Raw genomic sequence first — 18,295 nt, forward strand, 5'->3', positions numbered from 1 at the left:
TTAATCTTTTGAGGTTCACTGCACTGCATAGTATTATGCTTTATCTGCTTCAAACACCTGTTTTACCTATAAAATCATTATTATATAGCTCAGGTGCGTTGGAAGCATGGATTGCTTAACGTTGCAAGATAGTGCATCTCCAGAACTGACAGTGACATTGTGCGTGTTTACATGCAGATTAATTATCCAAGTATTTTTAAAAGCTAGCAATTAATCAACTGGTCAATGTAGAGAGCACACTCTGATATCTGTAATATCTGACAAAGCCACTTGGGGTTTAGCCCAGTAAACAGTTACTCAAAAGTACTTTAAGTATAATTTTTATCAAATTTCTACAACTGCACGTGTGCAGAAACGTCACTCTTGCCAAGCTGCACCTCAACATTGGTGCCACTTCTGTTGTGACATTTTGTTAAGTGCAGTAGTATGTGATTTAGGACACAGTCTTGGCTCAGGGAGCTGCTGCCTCAAAATAACTAAGATTTAAATATTACCAAGATTTGTGAAAAGACTGTATAAACATTCTTTTAATAATTTCAAGTTCATTTTATTTATATAGCACTTTTGCAAACAAAGATGTTCACCCAAAGTGCTTTACAAGCAGTACAAATTCACATGTACACACATACATATACACACATACTGTACATATACATAAACACAACAACATAAACCCACCGATCTCAGCTATTATCATAGGCCATAGCATAAAAATAAGTTTTTAGTTTAGATTTAAAACAGGTCAATGATGATGCAGCCCTAATATCTATCGGCAAACTGTTCCACAATCTTGGGGCCACAACTGAAAAGGCCCAATCTCCTTTTTGCTTAAATCTGGACCGTGGAACAGAGAGAAGTAGCTGAGATGACGACCTTAAGGCTCGCACAGCCTCGTAGTGACAAAGCAAGTCCCTAATATAAGGTGGAGCCAAATCATTTAATGCTTTAAAAACTATCAACAGGTAGCCAGTGTAAAGATGCCAGAATGGGAGTTATGTGATTTCTTTTTTTTTGCACCAACCAAAAGGTGACGCTGCTGCGTTTTGAACCATCTGTAAACGACTAATTGACGTCTGGCTTAATCCTAAATACAACGCATTACAGTAATCCAACCGAGAGGAAATAAAAGCATGAATAACTTTCTCTAAATCATGTTTAGAGAGAAATTATTTAATTTTAGCAATTTGCCTCAGTTGAAAGAAACTGCCTTTGATCACAGTACTAATTTGCTTATCCAATTTTAATTCAGCATCAAAAATAACTCCCAAATTTCAATTGGTCATTTGTATGAACGTAATAATTTGTAAGGCATTCCCACCCCAATTTTTCTCCCAATGTAGTCATATCCAATTACCTGATTGTATTTCACCTCTACTGCTCCTGACCAAGGAGGGCTGCAACCAACACACACGTGCAATAACCGACTGCTTCTTTTCACCTGCACGAGGTGAAATCATATGGAAATCATGCATGGAGAGTCATGCACTAATCTCTATTATCCCCTGCCATTGACCAGCTAGCAGAGGTCGTAACTTGTAATCCCTTCCATCTCCATTGACAAGCCAGTTATGTCTGTGTAGGTGCTCTGCCAGTCGATAGCAGAGCTGAAGTTTAAACTCATGTGCTAGTTTGTTTTACCACTGTGCCATCTGAGCGCCAAAGTTATGTAATGATTAACAGTCCTCCAAATATGTCCCCAGGCTGTCTGGTCCTCTGTGCTTGTAGAGAATGTCATAGTGTGACGTCTTATACAGAAGGTACAGTGAAGGTTGGGATCCTTCAGGAATGGTGTGGTAATTGAGTTGGCCGTCACTCCCCTCCATGGAGACGATGCACAAACTTACATCCAGCTCCTCGGCTAGAGCCAGGATCTCCACATGATCACACTCCATTGCCATGGTTTCTACTTCCTAGAAAAAAACAGCCGCCAGTGCTTCTATTAAAACATAGGAAAGCTTAGCATGTTATGTAGTGGCTGTGATTATAAAAGCTGACCTGAGTACAGTAAACCTTTAGGTCGGGGGCCTCCACAAAGTTTTGGAAGAAATCTGCATGATTCTGTAGGTGTGCTGATGTGAGTAACCTCAGGTACATCACCATGTTGTCTGAGGTGGTCTGGTCATTAAACGGCTCTAAAAGGGTCTCTTCCCTTTCATCTGCTACAAGTCTGTCAAGTACGTTTATAAACTTGGGAAAAAAAAAAGGTATTTAGTTGTAGTTCATCTAATATGGTTAGAAAAATTCTATGAATTAGTACTATGGTGCCTGCCAGTCTTTAAAAGTGTTTTATTAGTTTGAAATTACAGTTCATGAAACTAAATAAGGCATTCAGGTAGCACAGCAATAATTTGCGCTAGCCTACTATCGCTGGAATCTAGGGTTTGAATTCCCAGCAGTGCTGTCAGGCATCTGTATGATGAATTGGTGTCCTGTTTAGGGTGTGTTATTGCATTCACCCTGTAATTCTGGGGAAACCAGACCCACGTCTGATTAAACTACTTGATAAATATTACATTCTCCAAAATATGAATTTTCGTGCCATATATTTTTAATTTTTATAGTATTAAAAGGTGCACTGGTCAATAGTTTTTGTTCAAATTTTTGCAAATATTAGCTAAACAAGGTTGAACTTAATTGTTGAAGCTATTTTATAAAGGCAAGTGTATCATATGTTTAAAAAACAGCAGCTAAAAACATGAGTCTGAGCTGTGTTAAATGTGTTCTTATTCTTAAGTTAATGCACTAAAATACAGGTTTTTGTTTAATAATACATAATAAAGCCAATGTAGCCAACAAAAACAGTTTCACTTCACTTAATATTACTGCTTTTTTAGATTTTATTTTAAATGCTGAATATAAACAAATATAGGGTCAGATCTTTCAACTACTAGATGTTACACACCACAGCTTTAATTAAAAACCAATATGGCACAACCAGTATTTTGTAAATTCTTGCAATACCTGTAAACGTTATTCGATTACCACTGAAAATTTGGTCATAATTAATTGTCAATTAAAATAATAAAAAGTTTGTAAAGATATTACATTTAGCCTGATGTAGGCAACAAGTCTTGAATAATGTATTGGTGTACTCACAGTTGTTAAGTAATCTTTAAACATACTTTCTTCATAGCCTGCTGTCAGCAAGATTTGCTTACTTCTTATAAGTCTGTCCTTAAATCTGAAAAATAAAGACCCAGTCACTGCATTGCAAGTCTAAAAATGTAGGTCAAAATGCTATGGTAATTAACCAAGTGTACCTTTGCATAGCATTTTTGTTGTACCGCAGTACTTCTAAAAGACTGAAGCACAAAGCTCTATAAAAGCAGTTTCCATCTCCTTTTACTCTCCGAATGAATCCAAAATCATTGCAGATGTCCTGTATACAACAAAGCACATCGGTTATTAGCTAAATTCCATCTTTCAAGAAAGTATTCTCTACCTACCATGGTTGTGCGAGTGGGTCTAAAAGGCCTGACTTCAGTTCTTGCCTCAGGTCAATGAGGTTACTTAGGTCTACTCTGACTGCCTGAAAGAATGTCAGTAAATAGACTGGCTACTCTAAATTTCCCGCAGATGTAAATTGTGTGTACAGGTTAGTATGATGCCCTGCTATGTGTTGGCGACCTGCTTGAGTTGTATTTCTGCTTCGTGTACACTGTTTTCAAGTAGGATCCACTTGACTAGACTGAAGTGGTAAGTAAAAACAAATGAATGAGGGACACATCTTACCTGATATTTTATCATGTCTGACCCTTCTGCTGCCTGAGCTGAAGTTGCCTCCCTGGTTGAGACCAATTTGAAGTGGTCCATCTAAAATAGTCATAAAACACAACAAATATTTTCACTGAAATTCTGTAATCAGAAGTCATCAGATCAGTCAAGATTATTCTAAACTGTTCAGTTTCAGTGAACCTGTGTCCACTGTAGATTCCTGTTATTGACTGACCAGAGCTGAAGTGGTCTTCTGCTGTTGTGGCCTATCTGTCAAGGACTGATGTTACGTGTTCTGCTCACCAAGGTGGTAAAGTGTGCTTAAAACAGTGTCAAGTCTTAACCCAATTTTTATTTATGTCTGACACGAGTGTTTGTTTGATGTCCTGTTATGATTTGGGGTGTATTCCTGCCTTGCTTCTCGAATGTCTCAATTGCGTCCCATTCACTACCCTGACCCTCCTGAAATGGTGTCGAGCTCAGTTTGGTAAAATTCACTCCATAAATATACCAGCTTTAAACAGTTAATTACCAGCTTTTCCCACTCATTATTATTCTTTGTAGGGTATCTTACCAGCAGGGCTCTGTAAATATGGTAATTACAACAGGAAATTACCAAACAGTGCTGGACACTCACACTTAAACCAGAGTTACACCACAGTCAACTCTCAGTTTAAAATAATGGCTTCTGCACCTGATGTAGTACAGTTGTAGTACTTGTTTAGTGTCGTTCTATTTGTAATGTATCAAGAGTGCGTCATAATTTTAGGTCAACGCAAAATAATGTCAAACACTTACATTATTATTATCTGCGCGATGTCAACTAGTTCCCAAATTCATATGCTTAGGGGTTACTTTGCAGATCGCGCCACAATAACCCTGTTTCACCATGACAAAGTTCACCAGAATCCTCCAGACCAGCCAAAATCATTAAGTAAATCACACCAGTGAGTTTCAGTGTTGACATTGACCGGATGTATGGAACTGATATTTTTAAAGTGACAGCGCGTGATTAGAAGTTACAGTAACACAACTTTACAATAAAGGCGTTGTATTATTAATAATTTTTTTTAAATAACGGGTAATAATGTGTTTCAACTGAATACAAAGTTTAAATTTTAATCACTATTAAATGTGATTTTATTTATTAATTTAATTGCACGGCACTGTATTAAACAGCAGAGAGCGCCATTATCACATCTAAACACTGGAACTATTCTTCATTTATTAGGATTTTAACGTCATGTTTTACTCTTTGGTTACATTCATGACAAACGGTAGTTACTCATTACACAAGATTCATCAGTTCAAGTTCAAGTTTAAGTCAAACACAGTCCAGGAAGGGCCGCTCAAGTGGCGCAGCGGTAAAAACACAAGCTGGAACCAGAGCTGGGATCTTGAATACATAGTATCGAATCTCAGATCTGCCTAAGGGACTAAGTCGGATAGGGTCAGTCTCTCATGACTGGTGCAATTACGACCTCTGCTGGCTGATTGATGGCACCTGCACAGAGATGAGAAAAGAGTGCTCTTAGGGTGTGTCCCTCCGTACACGCAGCTAGGCTGCACTGCACTCGTCAAAGTGTAGGTGATAAGATGCATAAGGCATGCTGCCCACTTGTCGAAGGGTGGCGTGGGTTAGCTTCGTTCTCCTCAATCAGAGCAGGGATCGGCATTGGTGGAGAGGAAGCATGACGCAATGGGGCAATTGGATGCGCTAAAAAGGGAGAAAAAGAGTAGAAATGCATGAAGAAAATATATTTTTTTTAAAACACACAGTCCAGGACAATTTTGTATCTTCAATTCACCTCACTTGCATGTCTTTGAACTGTGGTAGGAAACCGGAGCACCCGGAGGAAACCCACGCAGAAAGGACCGCCCCACCTTGCTGTGAGGCGACAGTGCTACCCGCTGTGCCACCGTGCCCCCACACAGGAACTACAAGGAATTGATCAATAGGCAAAATCAGTTTTATAGACCGGTTCTCTGCATTATTATTATTTTTTAAGAATAGAATATTCGGATGTCACAGTCTCCCTAACAAGAGTACAACAATTAAAAGCACAAGGAGGTGCTAACACATTTACCCTTATCAAGAAATCCAAAATATGTCAATATGCAAATTAGTATAGTTTGAGTAAAAACTATACTGGATATTGGTAGCTCAGCGATTAAGGCACTGAACTAGTAATCATAAAGCTGTCAGTTCAAGCCCCAACATTGCCAAATGTCACAGTTGGGCCCCTGAGCAAGGCCCTTAACCCTCAATTGCTTGAATTGTGTTCAGCCTAGTGGTTAAGGTACTGGACTAGTAATTAAAAGGTCACTCGTTCAAGCCCCACCACTGCCAGGTTGCTGCTGTTGGGCCCTTGAGCAAGGCCCTTAATCTTCAATTGCTCAGACTGTATACTGTCACAGTACTGTAAGTCGTTTTGAATAAAGGCGTCTGCTAAATGTCGAAAATGTAAATGTAAATATGACTAGTTTGATTACAAGCAATAATAAGAAGTTAGGCAATGCCCATTTTTTTCATTTCCAAGTTTTTCCATTTTATTTAGTTTTTTTATGGTGTTTTTGATTCACTGAGGGGCTGCTTACCTTCTTTTACATACTGTATGTGACACCATTTAACTCCAGTTTATTTGTTATTCCTCTTTTTTACTGTTTCAACACATGATGCAGAACAGTTTGCTTTAACACTTTAAGCCATGCAAAAGATATTTTAACACAATGGTCTCATCACTAAGATGGCTTGTTATCTGGTTATTTTTAGAAGCTTACGTCTATGATTTTGAAAGTTGCATTCAGTGCTCAAAGTTGGCCGGTAGTAACTGGTATGGACTACCAGAACTTCTATAACCTTTCTCTCTACCCAGTGGCACTACTTAAACATCACATGTTTCTGTTCTCTTGACAACTCTAGTACAAGACCAGTAAGTTAGTGCTATTGTAAGTAACATTTAATCCGTATGCAAAGTATTTAATGATTTGCTGATACAGTCTTATACACATGCCAACATGCCATTTGCATCTTAAACCCACATCTCGTGTGCTACTTATGTCCTCTAACTATAGGCTACCATTAGTAGTACACTACTTTGATAGCTTATTTAGTACGCTGTGTTAATATGCAACTTGAGAAACAGACAGCTTCTGTCTGAAACAATCAGCCGTCTTGCGCACCAACCATAAATGTACATTTTCTCCAGATGTTGACATCTGGCACTTTTGCAACCTCAGAAAAAAATCAAGCTGTGAATTACCTTGATAACTGTCAAAACCTTTCAAGAAGTGTTACACACAGGACTGTTCTTATTATGAAAGCTTTAATCTATTTTTTCAAAAAAATCCCAGGCTGCATATGTGCTGTTACAACAACTTATGCCGCCATTGATTTTTGGTAGTTGGGTTCCACCTTACTTAATAAAGACACATTTATAGTTTTTTTCTTACTAATTTTTCAAATAAGTTTTTCAAAAAAATTTGTTGGGAAATTACAGAAAAATAGTGGTTCCCCTTTTAAAACCTAGCACTACACATGAACATTTTTAAACTAGAGACATTTATGTTTGAAAAAGTGCAAAAGGCAAAATGTTACAAATCAAATTGCCTCTGTTTGGAATGTTGGAATACTTGATGGACTTTACAAACACACAGTTCAATTAAACATCACTTTCAGCAACAAACATAATTTACAGTATACAAAATATCACTTAATTATTTTTTCAGCTATACTAAATGTCCTATTGCATTGTTTTGGAAGAGCTGAGAAGTTTACTTCCTCCACTACTTTTACTACTGCTCTTCAGATAAACTACACTGGAGGGGTTACTAGTCAGTGATGGTCCTTTTCTTCCTCTGTCTCCGCTTTTCTTTGTCAGCTCTGAGCTTGAATCTGTCAGCTTTAGTGCTCTTCTTTCTGTGTCTGCCTTATCCAAAATGAACTCCTATACAAATAAAACAATGCATTTTATTGAAATAATTAATTATGTATAAAGTATACAAGTAACATGCCAGATTTCAACATTACAGAAAACAATACCTTTATCATATCCATAATAGTCAATATGTTCATAGCTTCTAAAGGTCCATACTGCTTCATGTGGCATTGCTGCCCAAGATTTTTCACTGCTATTAAAATAATCCCAGTCTCTTCATCCTAACCACAATACATTAAACATTAATTGTGGGAATTACAGTATCAACAACTTGGTTTTCAACTGACAACTTTTAGTTATCAGATGGTATTATTTATTGATCAGAACTCAAACCTGATATCTGGACTGGCCCTGTTGAATGTGTAGAGTCATCTCTAGGTGTTTATTCCTCTCTCTAATTTGATCAAGTTGTGTTTGCAGCTCTGCCAACTCCTTATTGATCATCTATCTCAACAAACAAGTAATACAGATTAACCAAGGGGACAAACACATTTAACCTTAGGTGTTTATGATTATGGTGGTAAAACAGAATACCAGGCCACATAGACTTACATTTAAAATAGACACTTAGCTGACAAGACTTTTTAAAGAGACATTAGTCTTTATGTGTCATTTTACAGATATTTTGTGTGGCACATTAAGCAGTTTATTTTTCTTTGTCTAACTGTGCCAACAGTCAATAAGCCAAGTTAGGACATTTTCTAATATGCAATAAAAACAAAAATCTGTGACTGGCTAATTTTAATTAACTGACAAAAGTACAAAAGGACATTTTTTGGCCTGACTAACTTAACTGTATTTTCTAAATATAAACATTTTGAATTTGATGAGTGTAACACATCAAAGAGTGAAAAGCTTATAGAATATTTAAATTACATCATCTTGAAACATTCAGCGATAAGCAGGTGAATTGGTAACAGGTGAGGGAGTACAGATGGGTTATGGCATCCCACTTTGTGACATATCTCAATACTAGATTCTAAATAATTTAGTTATTTCACCATCTATCATATATAATATTGTAAAATGATTCAACGAATCTGGAGAAATCTTCATAGGGCCGGGTCAAAAATCAATGTTGATTGACCGAAAGACAGCCTACGACAAGGGTAATGGTATAGGGTATGCACCAGTGCCTACAACATGGTGTGGGGATGCCTCATTGTCTATGTTTTCACTCATTCTGCATGCGAGTCAACAGTGGCTTTATAGACAGAGTGTGTGTGCTTGACTAGCCTGTCTGCAGTCCAGATCATGATCACAGTCCAGTCCAAATCACAGGAAGAATGACTCAAATGAAATAAAAATGAATCTTACAAGTTTGCGTGTGTTGTGCCTCTGTCTGAGTGAGTCCAGGTTGTGTTGGCTCTGGTCCAGTTCCTCTGCCAGTTTGGCAAGACGTTGTAGCAAGTCCTGCTGACTGATGGTCAAGGTCTCATGCCGTCTTATAATAGGCATAACCACAGAATCAGCACCATAATCTAAATGGTCTGCACATACGGACAGCCATTGTTAACACCATAATAAATAAATATAACATTACAAATTACACAGATAGACAAACTATTCATTTCTAGATGTTTATACATGTGTTTCTTACTTTCTGGAAGTAAATCTAAAATCTTCATCATAAAGTCTTCATAAATCTTATACTTGGTCACCTTTTCTTTTAGATTTTGATGTCTGTTAAAAAAGAAGCAAAAACAAAAATTATACAACATGCAAACAACTCAAGTCAATAGCTAATTTAGCTATAGGTTACTTTTGAAAATGGTCAGTCAGTGGTGGATTCTCGAGTGTAAGTGTTTTTCTGATTTTGGAACATTTTTGTGTTTTTAAATTAGTTTTTGTCTGCTCAGATTTTTGTACTTTTTTTGCTCTATCTTGCAGACACTTTACCTTAATTGAACATGTTCGAGTTGTGTAAATAACTCAGATCTCTCTTTATCCTTCAGCTCATTTTGTTTTCTCTCGACTTGGTATTTTTTCATGGCACGGCAACGTTTCGCCTCATTTTCCTCTACAAACTTCTCAAATTTTGCCGCCCTCTCTTTTATCTGTGAAAAGGACAAATATTTAGACCTAAGAGCTGGTTTGAGACTACATATATGAATGAATGATGAAACATGCACCTTATTAACATGCTATTTTAAGTTTACATACTTCTTGTTGTTTTTGCAGGAGTACTGCTCTTTTTTGTTCCAGATTTTGCATGCGATCTTTGAACTCCAGTTGTTTCTGCTCTAGCAGCCTGTCTCCCTCATCCACTCACTCGCACCTGCGTTTTTAGCACCAGAGTCCTCTGAAGAGTGTTCACACTAGTCTTCAGAATTCTGTTAGATGACTTCACAGCAACACACAGGGTTAGTATTTGTAAAAAGTACTTTTAGTACTTTTTAAGTACTTTAAGTTTTTATTTGCATTTTCCATACTGTTCCAACCTGTTTTTGATTTAGAGTTGTAAATACACTCAGTAATTAATTATCATATTTTGTAGTTTTGTAATTTTGTCTAGTAACATGGGCAAATTCTCAAATGGTGGGACCTTGCTGTCAGTTCTTGACAACTGTTGTCAAATTGATGAGTGGTTTTTATTTTTTTTAGCATCATGTTTTACACTCTTTGGTTATATTTATGACAGGACAGGTAGTTATTCATTACACAAGATTCATCAGTTCACGAGGTTAATGTCAAACACAGTCATGGACAATTTTGTATTTCCAGTTCACCTCACTTGCATGTTTTGGACTGTGGGAAGAAAACCGGAGCAGTCGAAGGAAACCCACGCAGACATGGGGAGAACAACTCCACACAGAAAGGACCTGGACAATTCCACCTGGGGATCAAACCCAGGATCTTTTTGCTGTAAGGTGATAGTGCTACCCACTGAGCCACCATGAGTGGTTTTGAAGTGAGCAGAAGTATAGGTGAACAAGGGTATAGGTGTCCTTAATCTAGTCATATTTATTGCAGATATAAAGCATTATATACTAATACACTTGTATTCACAAAAATGCTTTTGTTATTTTTAGTAAAACTGATAAACACATTTTTTTAAATTTAACATTAAACACCTTCTGTTCTGTAATATCTGTTTTTACCCTACACGACAGACAGTTTGTATTAAGTATAATCATACATACCTCTGTTATGACAGGAATGTGTTTGACATTCTTCTCATGTTCTTTGTTTTGAAGATGACTGAAGAGGAAAGAAACTATTAAGCAAATGACCTACATGCATTCCTGTGAATCTTACACATATCGCCTGCAGTAAATGGCAGTATGTAGATAATTCAGCTGTTTTATTAGGATCAATCTTACCTGCAGTCTTCCAACTGCGTTACAAAAATATTCTTCAGTCTGTTTTCCACATTCAGCTGGAAACGCGGATCGTCATTATTCAACAGTAAAGGAGAGAAAAACAGTAAAGGAGAGAAAGTGGCCATTTTGCTAAAATTATCTGCTTTTTTAAAATAAAGTTTAAAGTTGCAAATAATAAAAGTGCACAGTTTAATTTGTATTTAAATAAATACTTGATTGCTGTCGCGCGGATTGTGCTCAGAACTTGTGTTGTACTGTTGCTAGGAGACCCCGGGCGCGTTCTGTTGGCATAGCAACTGCCGGGGAAAATGGGAGGGGGGGTGAATTATTTTGAATTGTAAATTTCAAATGCAAAGTCATAATGAAATGCTGTGGTTTCTAAACCTCCAGCTCTCAGTGTTTCATGCATTTAAAACTAAGGGTCGCACAATGGCTCAGCTGGTACAGTAGAATGTGAAAGAGAATGAGAAGATCTTTAATATTCTTCAGGGTCAATAAAGTATGATGATTATTTAATACCACTGCAACATGACAATTTCTAAGAAGAGGAATTAGTGCCAATTCGAAATCACAGTGGAAAATGTGAAATGCAATACATACATGTCATTGCTTTTTCATAGTAATATGCAAAATATGTGCCCAAATTAAAAGCAAAACCTTTTTTTATATAAAAAACAAAAACAAATGCTGAACTTATATTTTCAGCATTTAGCAGACGCTTTTATCCGAAGCAACTTACAATTATCCCTGTATACAATTTTGATTAAGGGCCTTGCCCAGGGGCCCAACAGTGGCAACTTGGCAGTGGTGGGGCTTGAACCAGCAACCTTCGGATTACTAATCAAGTGCCTTATCTGCTGAGCTACCACTGCCCTCACAATTCTGAACTTGTGAAATTAAACTAAAGAACAGCTTCACTGCTTCTGACCCTGCAGTGCTAAAATGTGCCAAAATAAAAAGATCCATTGCAAATATTTAATGTAGCTCAAACTATTAACAGAAAAAAACAATGCATGTAGGTTTGCATTTAAAAGAATGAAATGCAATTTCTGAATTCCTGTCAGAATTGAATACAAATCTCCTTTTACTGTGTGGTGCTTTAAATGTGCCAAAAGTAAACGTAGTACATTCATTGCATACATTTTAGTCCTGTATTCGTGCCACAATGAAATGCAGTCACTGTTAAATTCTGACACATTTCATTCTTTTAAATGCAAACCTACATGTATTTTTTAAGAGGTCAAGCAACATCAAATCAATGCAATAGATATTTTATTTTTCATTTTGCCAATTGTAATTGTAATTCTGACACACAAATTCAAAAATGTGTTTTTAGATGCAAATCCTTGTATATTGTTTTTTTCAGTTTTTTTTTCAAGAGGTCAAGCAACATGAAAACAATGTAATGGAGGTTTTGCTTTTTAATTAGGCACGTATTCTGCATGTTATTATGGAAACACCTTACATGATGCAATTAAAAATTATATTAACTTATGTTTTTTGTCTCATAAATGTGTGTCACTATGATGTTGCACAGCTTCCTTTCCACTTTAGGCTGCAGTTAATGTGGAGCTTGGCATGCTCTCTTTTTTCACATCTTGAATTGTCCTAGGTTTAGAGTGAGTGAGTGAGTGAGTGAGTGAGTGAGTGAGTGAGTGAGTGAGTGAGTGAGTGAGTGAGTGAGTGAGTGAGTGAGTGAGTGAGTGAGTGAGTGAGTGAGTGAGTGAGTGAGTGAGTGAGTGAGTGAGTGAGTGAGTGAGTGAGTGAGTGAGTGAGTGAGTGAGTGAGTGAGTGAGTGAGTGAGTGAGTGAGTGAGTGAGTGAGTGAGTGAGTGAGTGAGTGATGGATGCTCTGTAAATGACTGGCACCCTGAATGTACATCTTGGACATCTTGAAGAAAGTGGTTACTAAAGATGAACAAATAAATGATAACCAGCACTTTACTCTGTGTCTAGTACGCAAATATATGTCTTAATTTTTAATTAGGCCAAATTACAACAGTTAACAACATTTACAGAAGCATGCTTTAGCTGTGAAAACCCAGGTAGCACCAAAAGACATGTATCCTTAGCCTTTCTCTAAGTTTGTTTCATTGTAGTTTTATTTTTAGTTGTTTGTTTTCGTATGGCATGTAACACATAAAAAGCAGTGCCATACAATTACATTTATTTAAGATGGACATTGTGTTTATGACCCAGGATGGCATCTCATCATTAACCACACCAGCTATGAGGTACTGCATTACTGAGCAGAATTAATTAAAACAAATAAAGTCTAAGACTAACCACATACTTCAGTTCTCCTCCACATCACCACTATGGGGTTGAACAGTAGCTTTGACAGGCAGTGTTGGTGCTGCACATCTATTTTAACCTATGTTTAGTTCTTGACTTTGCTTACTGTGGAGTTATCCTTTAACTGTGTCAGTGTATGAGTCCTCCTACCTTCCTAAACATTCTGGTAGGTGGACTGGCAATAACAATTACTTTCTGGTCTGACTGGCATATTAATGCTTAAATGTGTGATTTCCTGAAAAGGAAACCAGTTCTCTGAGTGTAGTGTATTGCTTTCTTCTGACCAAAATTAGACATTAATTAAAATGATGAACACCATTAGTAACATTTAATGATTACTGATGATAATAGTAACCATCATTATATATAATATCATACTCTGCTGCAAGCAAAACATTTCAGCAGTCACACACCAGCCTATTATCTTAGACATTTCACAGGACTTCAATAGTTTACTTTTCCCTCACTATTTATCATTACACAGTAACATAAAAGATTGATGGTGCAGCAATGCTGAGCATGTCCTTAAAAGGTATTTAGAGCTCAGACAGGGCAGCCTGGCCTGTCAGCTCAGCCAGGGAGTGAAAACTGGTTTCTCATTTTCATGCAGATGCACTGGATGAGACCATAGTAAGTACACAGATTCCTAAAAACACTTTTATCTTAACAAAGTATTATGCTTAAGGCCATTAGTACTCTATGTGGTGTTACTTGTTTGGTTCAAACATAAAACTGGGTGTGCATAACTGGCTCTTCTTTCTTTCCTTTCTACCAGTGGACTGCATTGCATGTGTCTGCAGTAAAGGTGATTTGATTAAATGCTAAGTAAAGTTTCACTGTACAGACAACCAAGGATCTGACTAGACTACAGAGATGATATAAGGCTGTTTTCTGCTGCATCACATGACTTCTTGATTGAGATTGTTGATTGCACTTATCTCCACTAGATCAGCATAAAAATGCTGCTTATAAGAAGGTAAGCTCTTTTATACATTTAAAAAAAAAGAAAAGAACCTGCTCAACACTCATCTTATCAGGTTACCTGCACACAAAATGAAAATATTTCATGTTTTGGTTTGAGACAGCAATGCAAAGACTGATCTTTGGACATACACTGTCCAGTCAGTTAGTATTTTTTTATCAGTTTGATTAAGTACCCAGTAAAGCAATACTACAATAACAATCAAACTGCTGCAGTTAAAATCATAGATACAGGGACCTGCATGCCATGGCAGCTTTAAAATTGTAATGACTTTTTAAACTGTTATTTTTGTAACTTTTTGGTCAAAAATAAATTCATAAGCAAATTTGAGTTAAGCATTCATATATTTTTAGTTCTGGGTCAAAATACAAACTAATCCACTTGTAGGTATAGATAGTTCTGTAATGGCAGTTATCTTTGTGGCAGAGCCTCCTAATTTAATGTCTGTAATTAAAACTGACATTAGCTTTTGACTTCTAGGGTTAGTCTAATTGCATCTATTAAAAAGTACACAAAAGGTTTTTTTTGCCATAGACTCTGCTTTTCAGCACAGAATACCCAGACTATAAGAATGTTGCATCCGATTTCTGTTGTGCCTTTCTGCACTTTACCATACCAGTTTTCTGCTTAAACATTGCTAGGCTAAAGCATAAATAAAGTGCATGTCAATCAAACAATAAAATTAATTATCAATCAGTTTTAGTTCATTACATTTGAGTGGGGCATAATCATTCTCTTAGAAAATAGTCCATCCTATATAGTAGTATATTTCTTGCACAATTATCCAGACCCCCATTGACCTGGTCTTGCCCATCTTAAGGATCCCTAACCAAGGTTAAGAACCCCTGACCTAAACTATTAAATTTTCTTTACCAAAACCAAACCATAATTTTAGTTTTATTACAGCTCTCTCGCAAAGTAGCTGTAATAAGAACAGACCATTACACTTCATGCTACAGTACTCCACTGTAATGGGATTTTATGGTTTCATGCTGTGAGTGAACACCAATAAACTGTGGAGTAATGCTTTGGATCCAGTAATGCAAACTGCTTAATCATGCATATATTTAATTAAAAAGTACAGTCAGGTCATAACAAGTTACACATTACACTGTAAATTAAATTTTACACTGTTGAGTACACATGGTTTAATGTTGAGAACACATCAGCATTTTTAACACAAACCATACTGTATATGGTAATCCAACAGAACAGAGTCTCATGACATTATATTTAGGAGTCTAATAATGGGATGTCTTCTTCAGGAGTCTAACTATGGAAAGCACAATCTGTTATCAGTCTTATCTTAGCTGACCTGGCCTACTTCCAGAATGACTAGCCAAAATTAGCAGATTTTCCACCTCTAGTGGAGTCAGTCACTGAAGTCATGATATTTACTTATTTTATGCTCTACATGTACTTATATACATTTTATAAATGTACTTATATTTAAACATTGCAATAAAATACGGAAACTTCACCAATGAACATCAAGCAAAAAATAAATGCTGAAACATCGTGGAATTACCTCCAGTTTAATAAATGATCAAATATATGTTTGACAAAGTCTAACTTTGCTTACTTACATTGCTAACAATTAAAGGAGCTTATGACCCCCAGTTAGCATAAAAAATATCATAAATACTGAAATCATTACTAAAAAAGTGTGATGTGTATTAACAGCAGCAGTGAGGTTTGCATGCCACATACACTATATTTCCAAAGGTATGTATACACCACTCATGTGTGTCTACATCCCTGCTTTGTGTATGTATACACCCATCAAAACTGTGTGGTTACAGTTTCTGTTCCATTATGACTGTGCCCCTGTGCAAAAAGTAAGGTCCCTAATGACAAGACCTTACAAGTCTGATGTAGAAAAGCCTGTGCAGAGCCCTGACTACAACCCTACTGAACACCTCCAGGATGAACTGGAACATTGATAGTGAGCCAGGGGTATATCCAACGTCAGTGACTGCCCTAAAAAATGCTTGGTGGTCTAAATGCTCACAAATACCCACAGATACACTTCAGAATGCCTTGGAAAGTCTTAGACTTGCTGCTGTTTTGGCCACAAAGAAGAGGGGATACTTCATATTAATGCCCATGGTTTTAGAATGGGATGACCAATAAGTTTATGAACAGGTTTCATTCTTTTGGTCATATACTTACAGTACAAAAGCTCGGATCAAATTTATGTTTGTCATAGGCCATTGCTAGAAACATTAACAAGGTACAACTTTACCTGGATTGACCCCTACTTCCGCTCACTGTCAAACATGCAAGTGACCAGAAAGATCAATTTTAGAGCTTTCGTGTCTAAGAGTGTGAGGTAAATGTGGATAAATTGTGAAAAGTATAATGGCACAACTATTAGAGTAGTTGGTGGACTGCATACAATCTGTAAGGAATTTTAGAAATTCTCCCAGTTTCCTTGTAAATTGTTCTCCATTTTCCTCCTTTCTTCTAAAATCACACAATGTCTGAGAGACATGTGGGAGAAGAATGGTTTCATTTTCAATTCTTTGCACAATATCAGTTACTTTGGGGGGGTCATGTTTAGACTATTGCAGTGCATTCCTTGGAAGCAAGTTCAAAACCTCAAATCATTCAGAATCAACCAAATTATAATACTTCAAAAAGAGTACATTAGAAAGTCAAACCCAAACACAAAGTAAAATGAAGTGTTATTTGGCCCCAAAGCGACAGAACACTGTAGTAGATTACCTGAGTACAATGAATAATATAAAACACAGAACCAGAACCAAGAAATCCTGGCTCCATACAGAGTGTGCACACAGTGCAACAACACTACAAAGAGCAAACTGCACTGCTTAACAAAGTGTCCAAACTACAATCACATACAGGAAAAAAACAGTGGTTCACATCCAGGCGGGCCTAGAGGGGGGTTCTGTTGCATTTTATTGAGAAAAAAATAATCACACGTGATGGGACAGGAAAATCAATAGGCTAATTAATAGGCTATTAGATAGATAGATTGATACTTTATTGATCCCGAAGGAAATTAGAGATTCTGTTTATCTATCTATCTTAATAGGCTATTAACATATGTCAGTCCTTTTGTGATATCATATAAATCTATTTTAAACTACCTATAATCCACTTTGGGTCTTTGAGAATGAACAAATATTTGATTTGTCTACCTCAAAAGTGCAAAGGTCAACAGATGGCACTACAAATTATTCTGATTCAGTTGTTGATGCAGATCCTGCAGAATCAGACCCTGGTGAGGAAGCTCCCACCACCAAGCACTAGCAGTAAACTGGAGATAAAAAATTGTCCATGACTGTGTTCGATATAACCTTGAGAACTGATGAACCTTGTGTAATGAGTAACTACCGTTCCTGTCATGAATGTAACCAAAGTGTAAAACATGACGTAAAAATCCTAATAAACAAACAAACAAACAAACAATGATAACAAAGAAACACCTGTTTTCATGCTAATAGAGCTTGTTGAATTAAATGCAGCTGAATTGAATTGAGACATGGTGCCTCACAGCATGAAGGTCCTGGGTTTGAAGAGTACTTTCTGTGTGGAGTTTGCATGTTCTCCCTGTGTCTGTGTGGGTTTTCTTAATAAGCTTTGGTTTCCTCTGAAGACATGCAGTCAGGCTAATTGGAACTACTAAAAATTGCCCTTAGGTGTGTGTGTGTGTGTGTGTGTGTGTGTGTGTGTGTGTGAATTGACTTTTTCAATGGATGTTGCCAATGCCATTCACTTAATTAAATATTGATTGTCTAGAGCAGACAACACTGTTAATAGATAGTCCACAATAACCTCAAATATCCAATCTCTGCTAATCAATCGATCATTAAGCCTTTAGCCTGCTGCACTTAACATAAAAAGCACAACAGAGCGGCAGACCACGCCCACGTCGTGATGTCATTTTTGATAGTGGGAGCCGCTGAGTGTTTGTTCATACATGGTCAGTCAGGCCTCCCCCACTGGCAATAACTAAAATTACCCTGAAGAACAGCTGAGCTCCTGTGCGCTCCTTCTGTCCACTCTATCGGTCCATCT

General features: G+C 37.0%; 2 protein-coding genes across 2 annotated transcripts; both read right to left on the bottom strand.

Moving 5' to 3' along the window:
* Positions 1-509: 509 nt before the first annotated feature.
* On the bottom strand, positions 510-4,620 carry LOC134325025 (ubiquitin thioesterase OTUB2-like). Its single transcript, XM_063007032.1, has 6 exons — positions 4,513-4,620; positions 3,733-3,813; positions 3,261-3,379; positions 3,097-3,181; positions 1,996-2,187; positions 510-1,910 (listed from the first exon to the last, which is right to left on the bottom strand). The coding sequence occupies exons 2-6, from the start codon at positions 3,811-3,813 to the stop codon at positions 1,674-1,676; spliced, it is 714 nt and encodes a 237-aa protein (XP_062863102.1). The 5' UTR covers positions 4,513-4,620; the 3' UTR covers positions 510-1,673.
* A 2,403-nt stretch (positions 4,621-7,023) lies between these two features.
* On the bottom strand, positions 7,024-11,100 carry si:ch1073-416d2.4 (coiled-coil domain-containing protein 42). Its single transcript, XM_063006733.1, is given in 10 exon segments — positions 7,024-7,661; positions 7,757-7,873; positions 7,986-8,096; positions 8,970-9,142; positions 9,253-9,335; positions 9,552-9,709; positions 9,816-9,920; positions 9,922-9,996; positions 10,796-10,853; positions 10,976-11,100. Coding segments are annotated over 10 exon segments (1,209 nt in total). The 3' UTR covers positions 7,024-7,457.
* Positions 11,101-18,295: the final 7,195 nt, after the last annotated feature.

This window comes from Trichomycterus rosablanca, chromosome 13, assembly GCF_030014385.1.
Source record: "Trichomycterus rosablanca isolate fTriRos1 chromosome 13, fTriRos1.hap1, whole genome shotgun sequence".
Classification (NCBI taxonomy): domain Eukaryota; kingdom Metazoa; phylum Chordata; class Actinopteri; order Siluriformes; family Trichomycteridae; genus Trichomycterus; species Trichomycterus rosablanca.

Excerpts from the sequence above, each read along its gene's own strand:
- LOC134325025 (XM_063007032.1), bottom strand. The coding sequence starts at position 3,813 with ATGGACCACTTCAAATTGGTCTCAACCAGGGAGGCAACTTCAGCTCAG. Across the intron at positions 3,380-3,732 it reads CAGACATGATAAAATATCAG|GACATCTGCAATGATTTTGG; the intron begins GTAAGATGTGTC and ends TGTTGTATACAG. Across the intron at positions 1,911-1,995 it reads TAAAGGTTTACTGTACTCAG|GAAGTAGAAACCATGGCAAT; the intron begins GTCAGCTTTTAT and ends GTTTTTTTCTAG.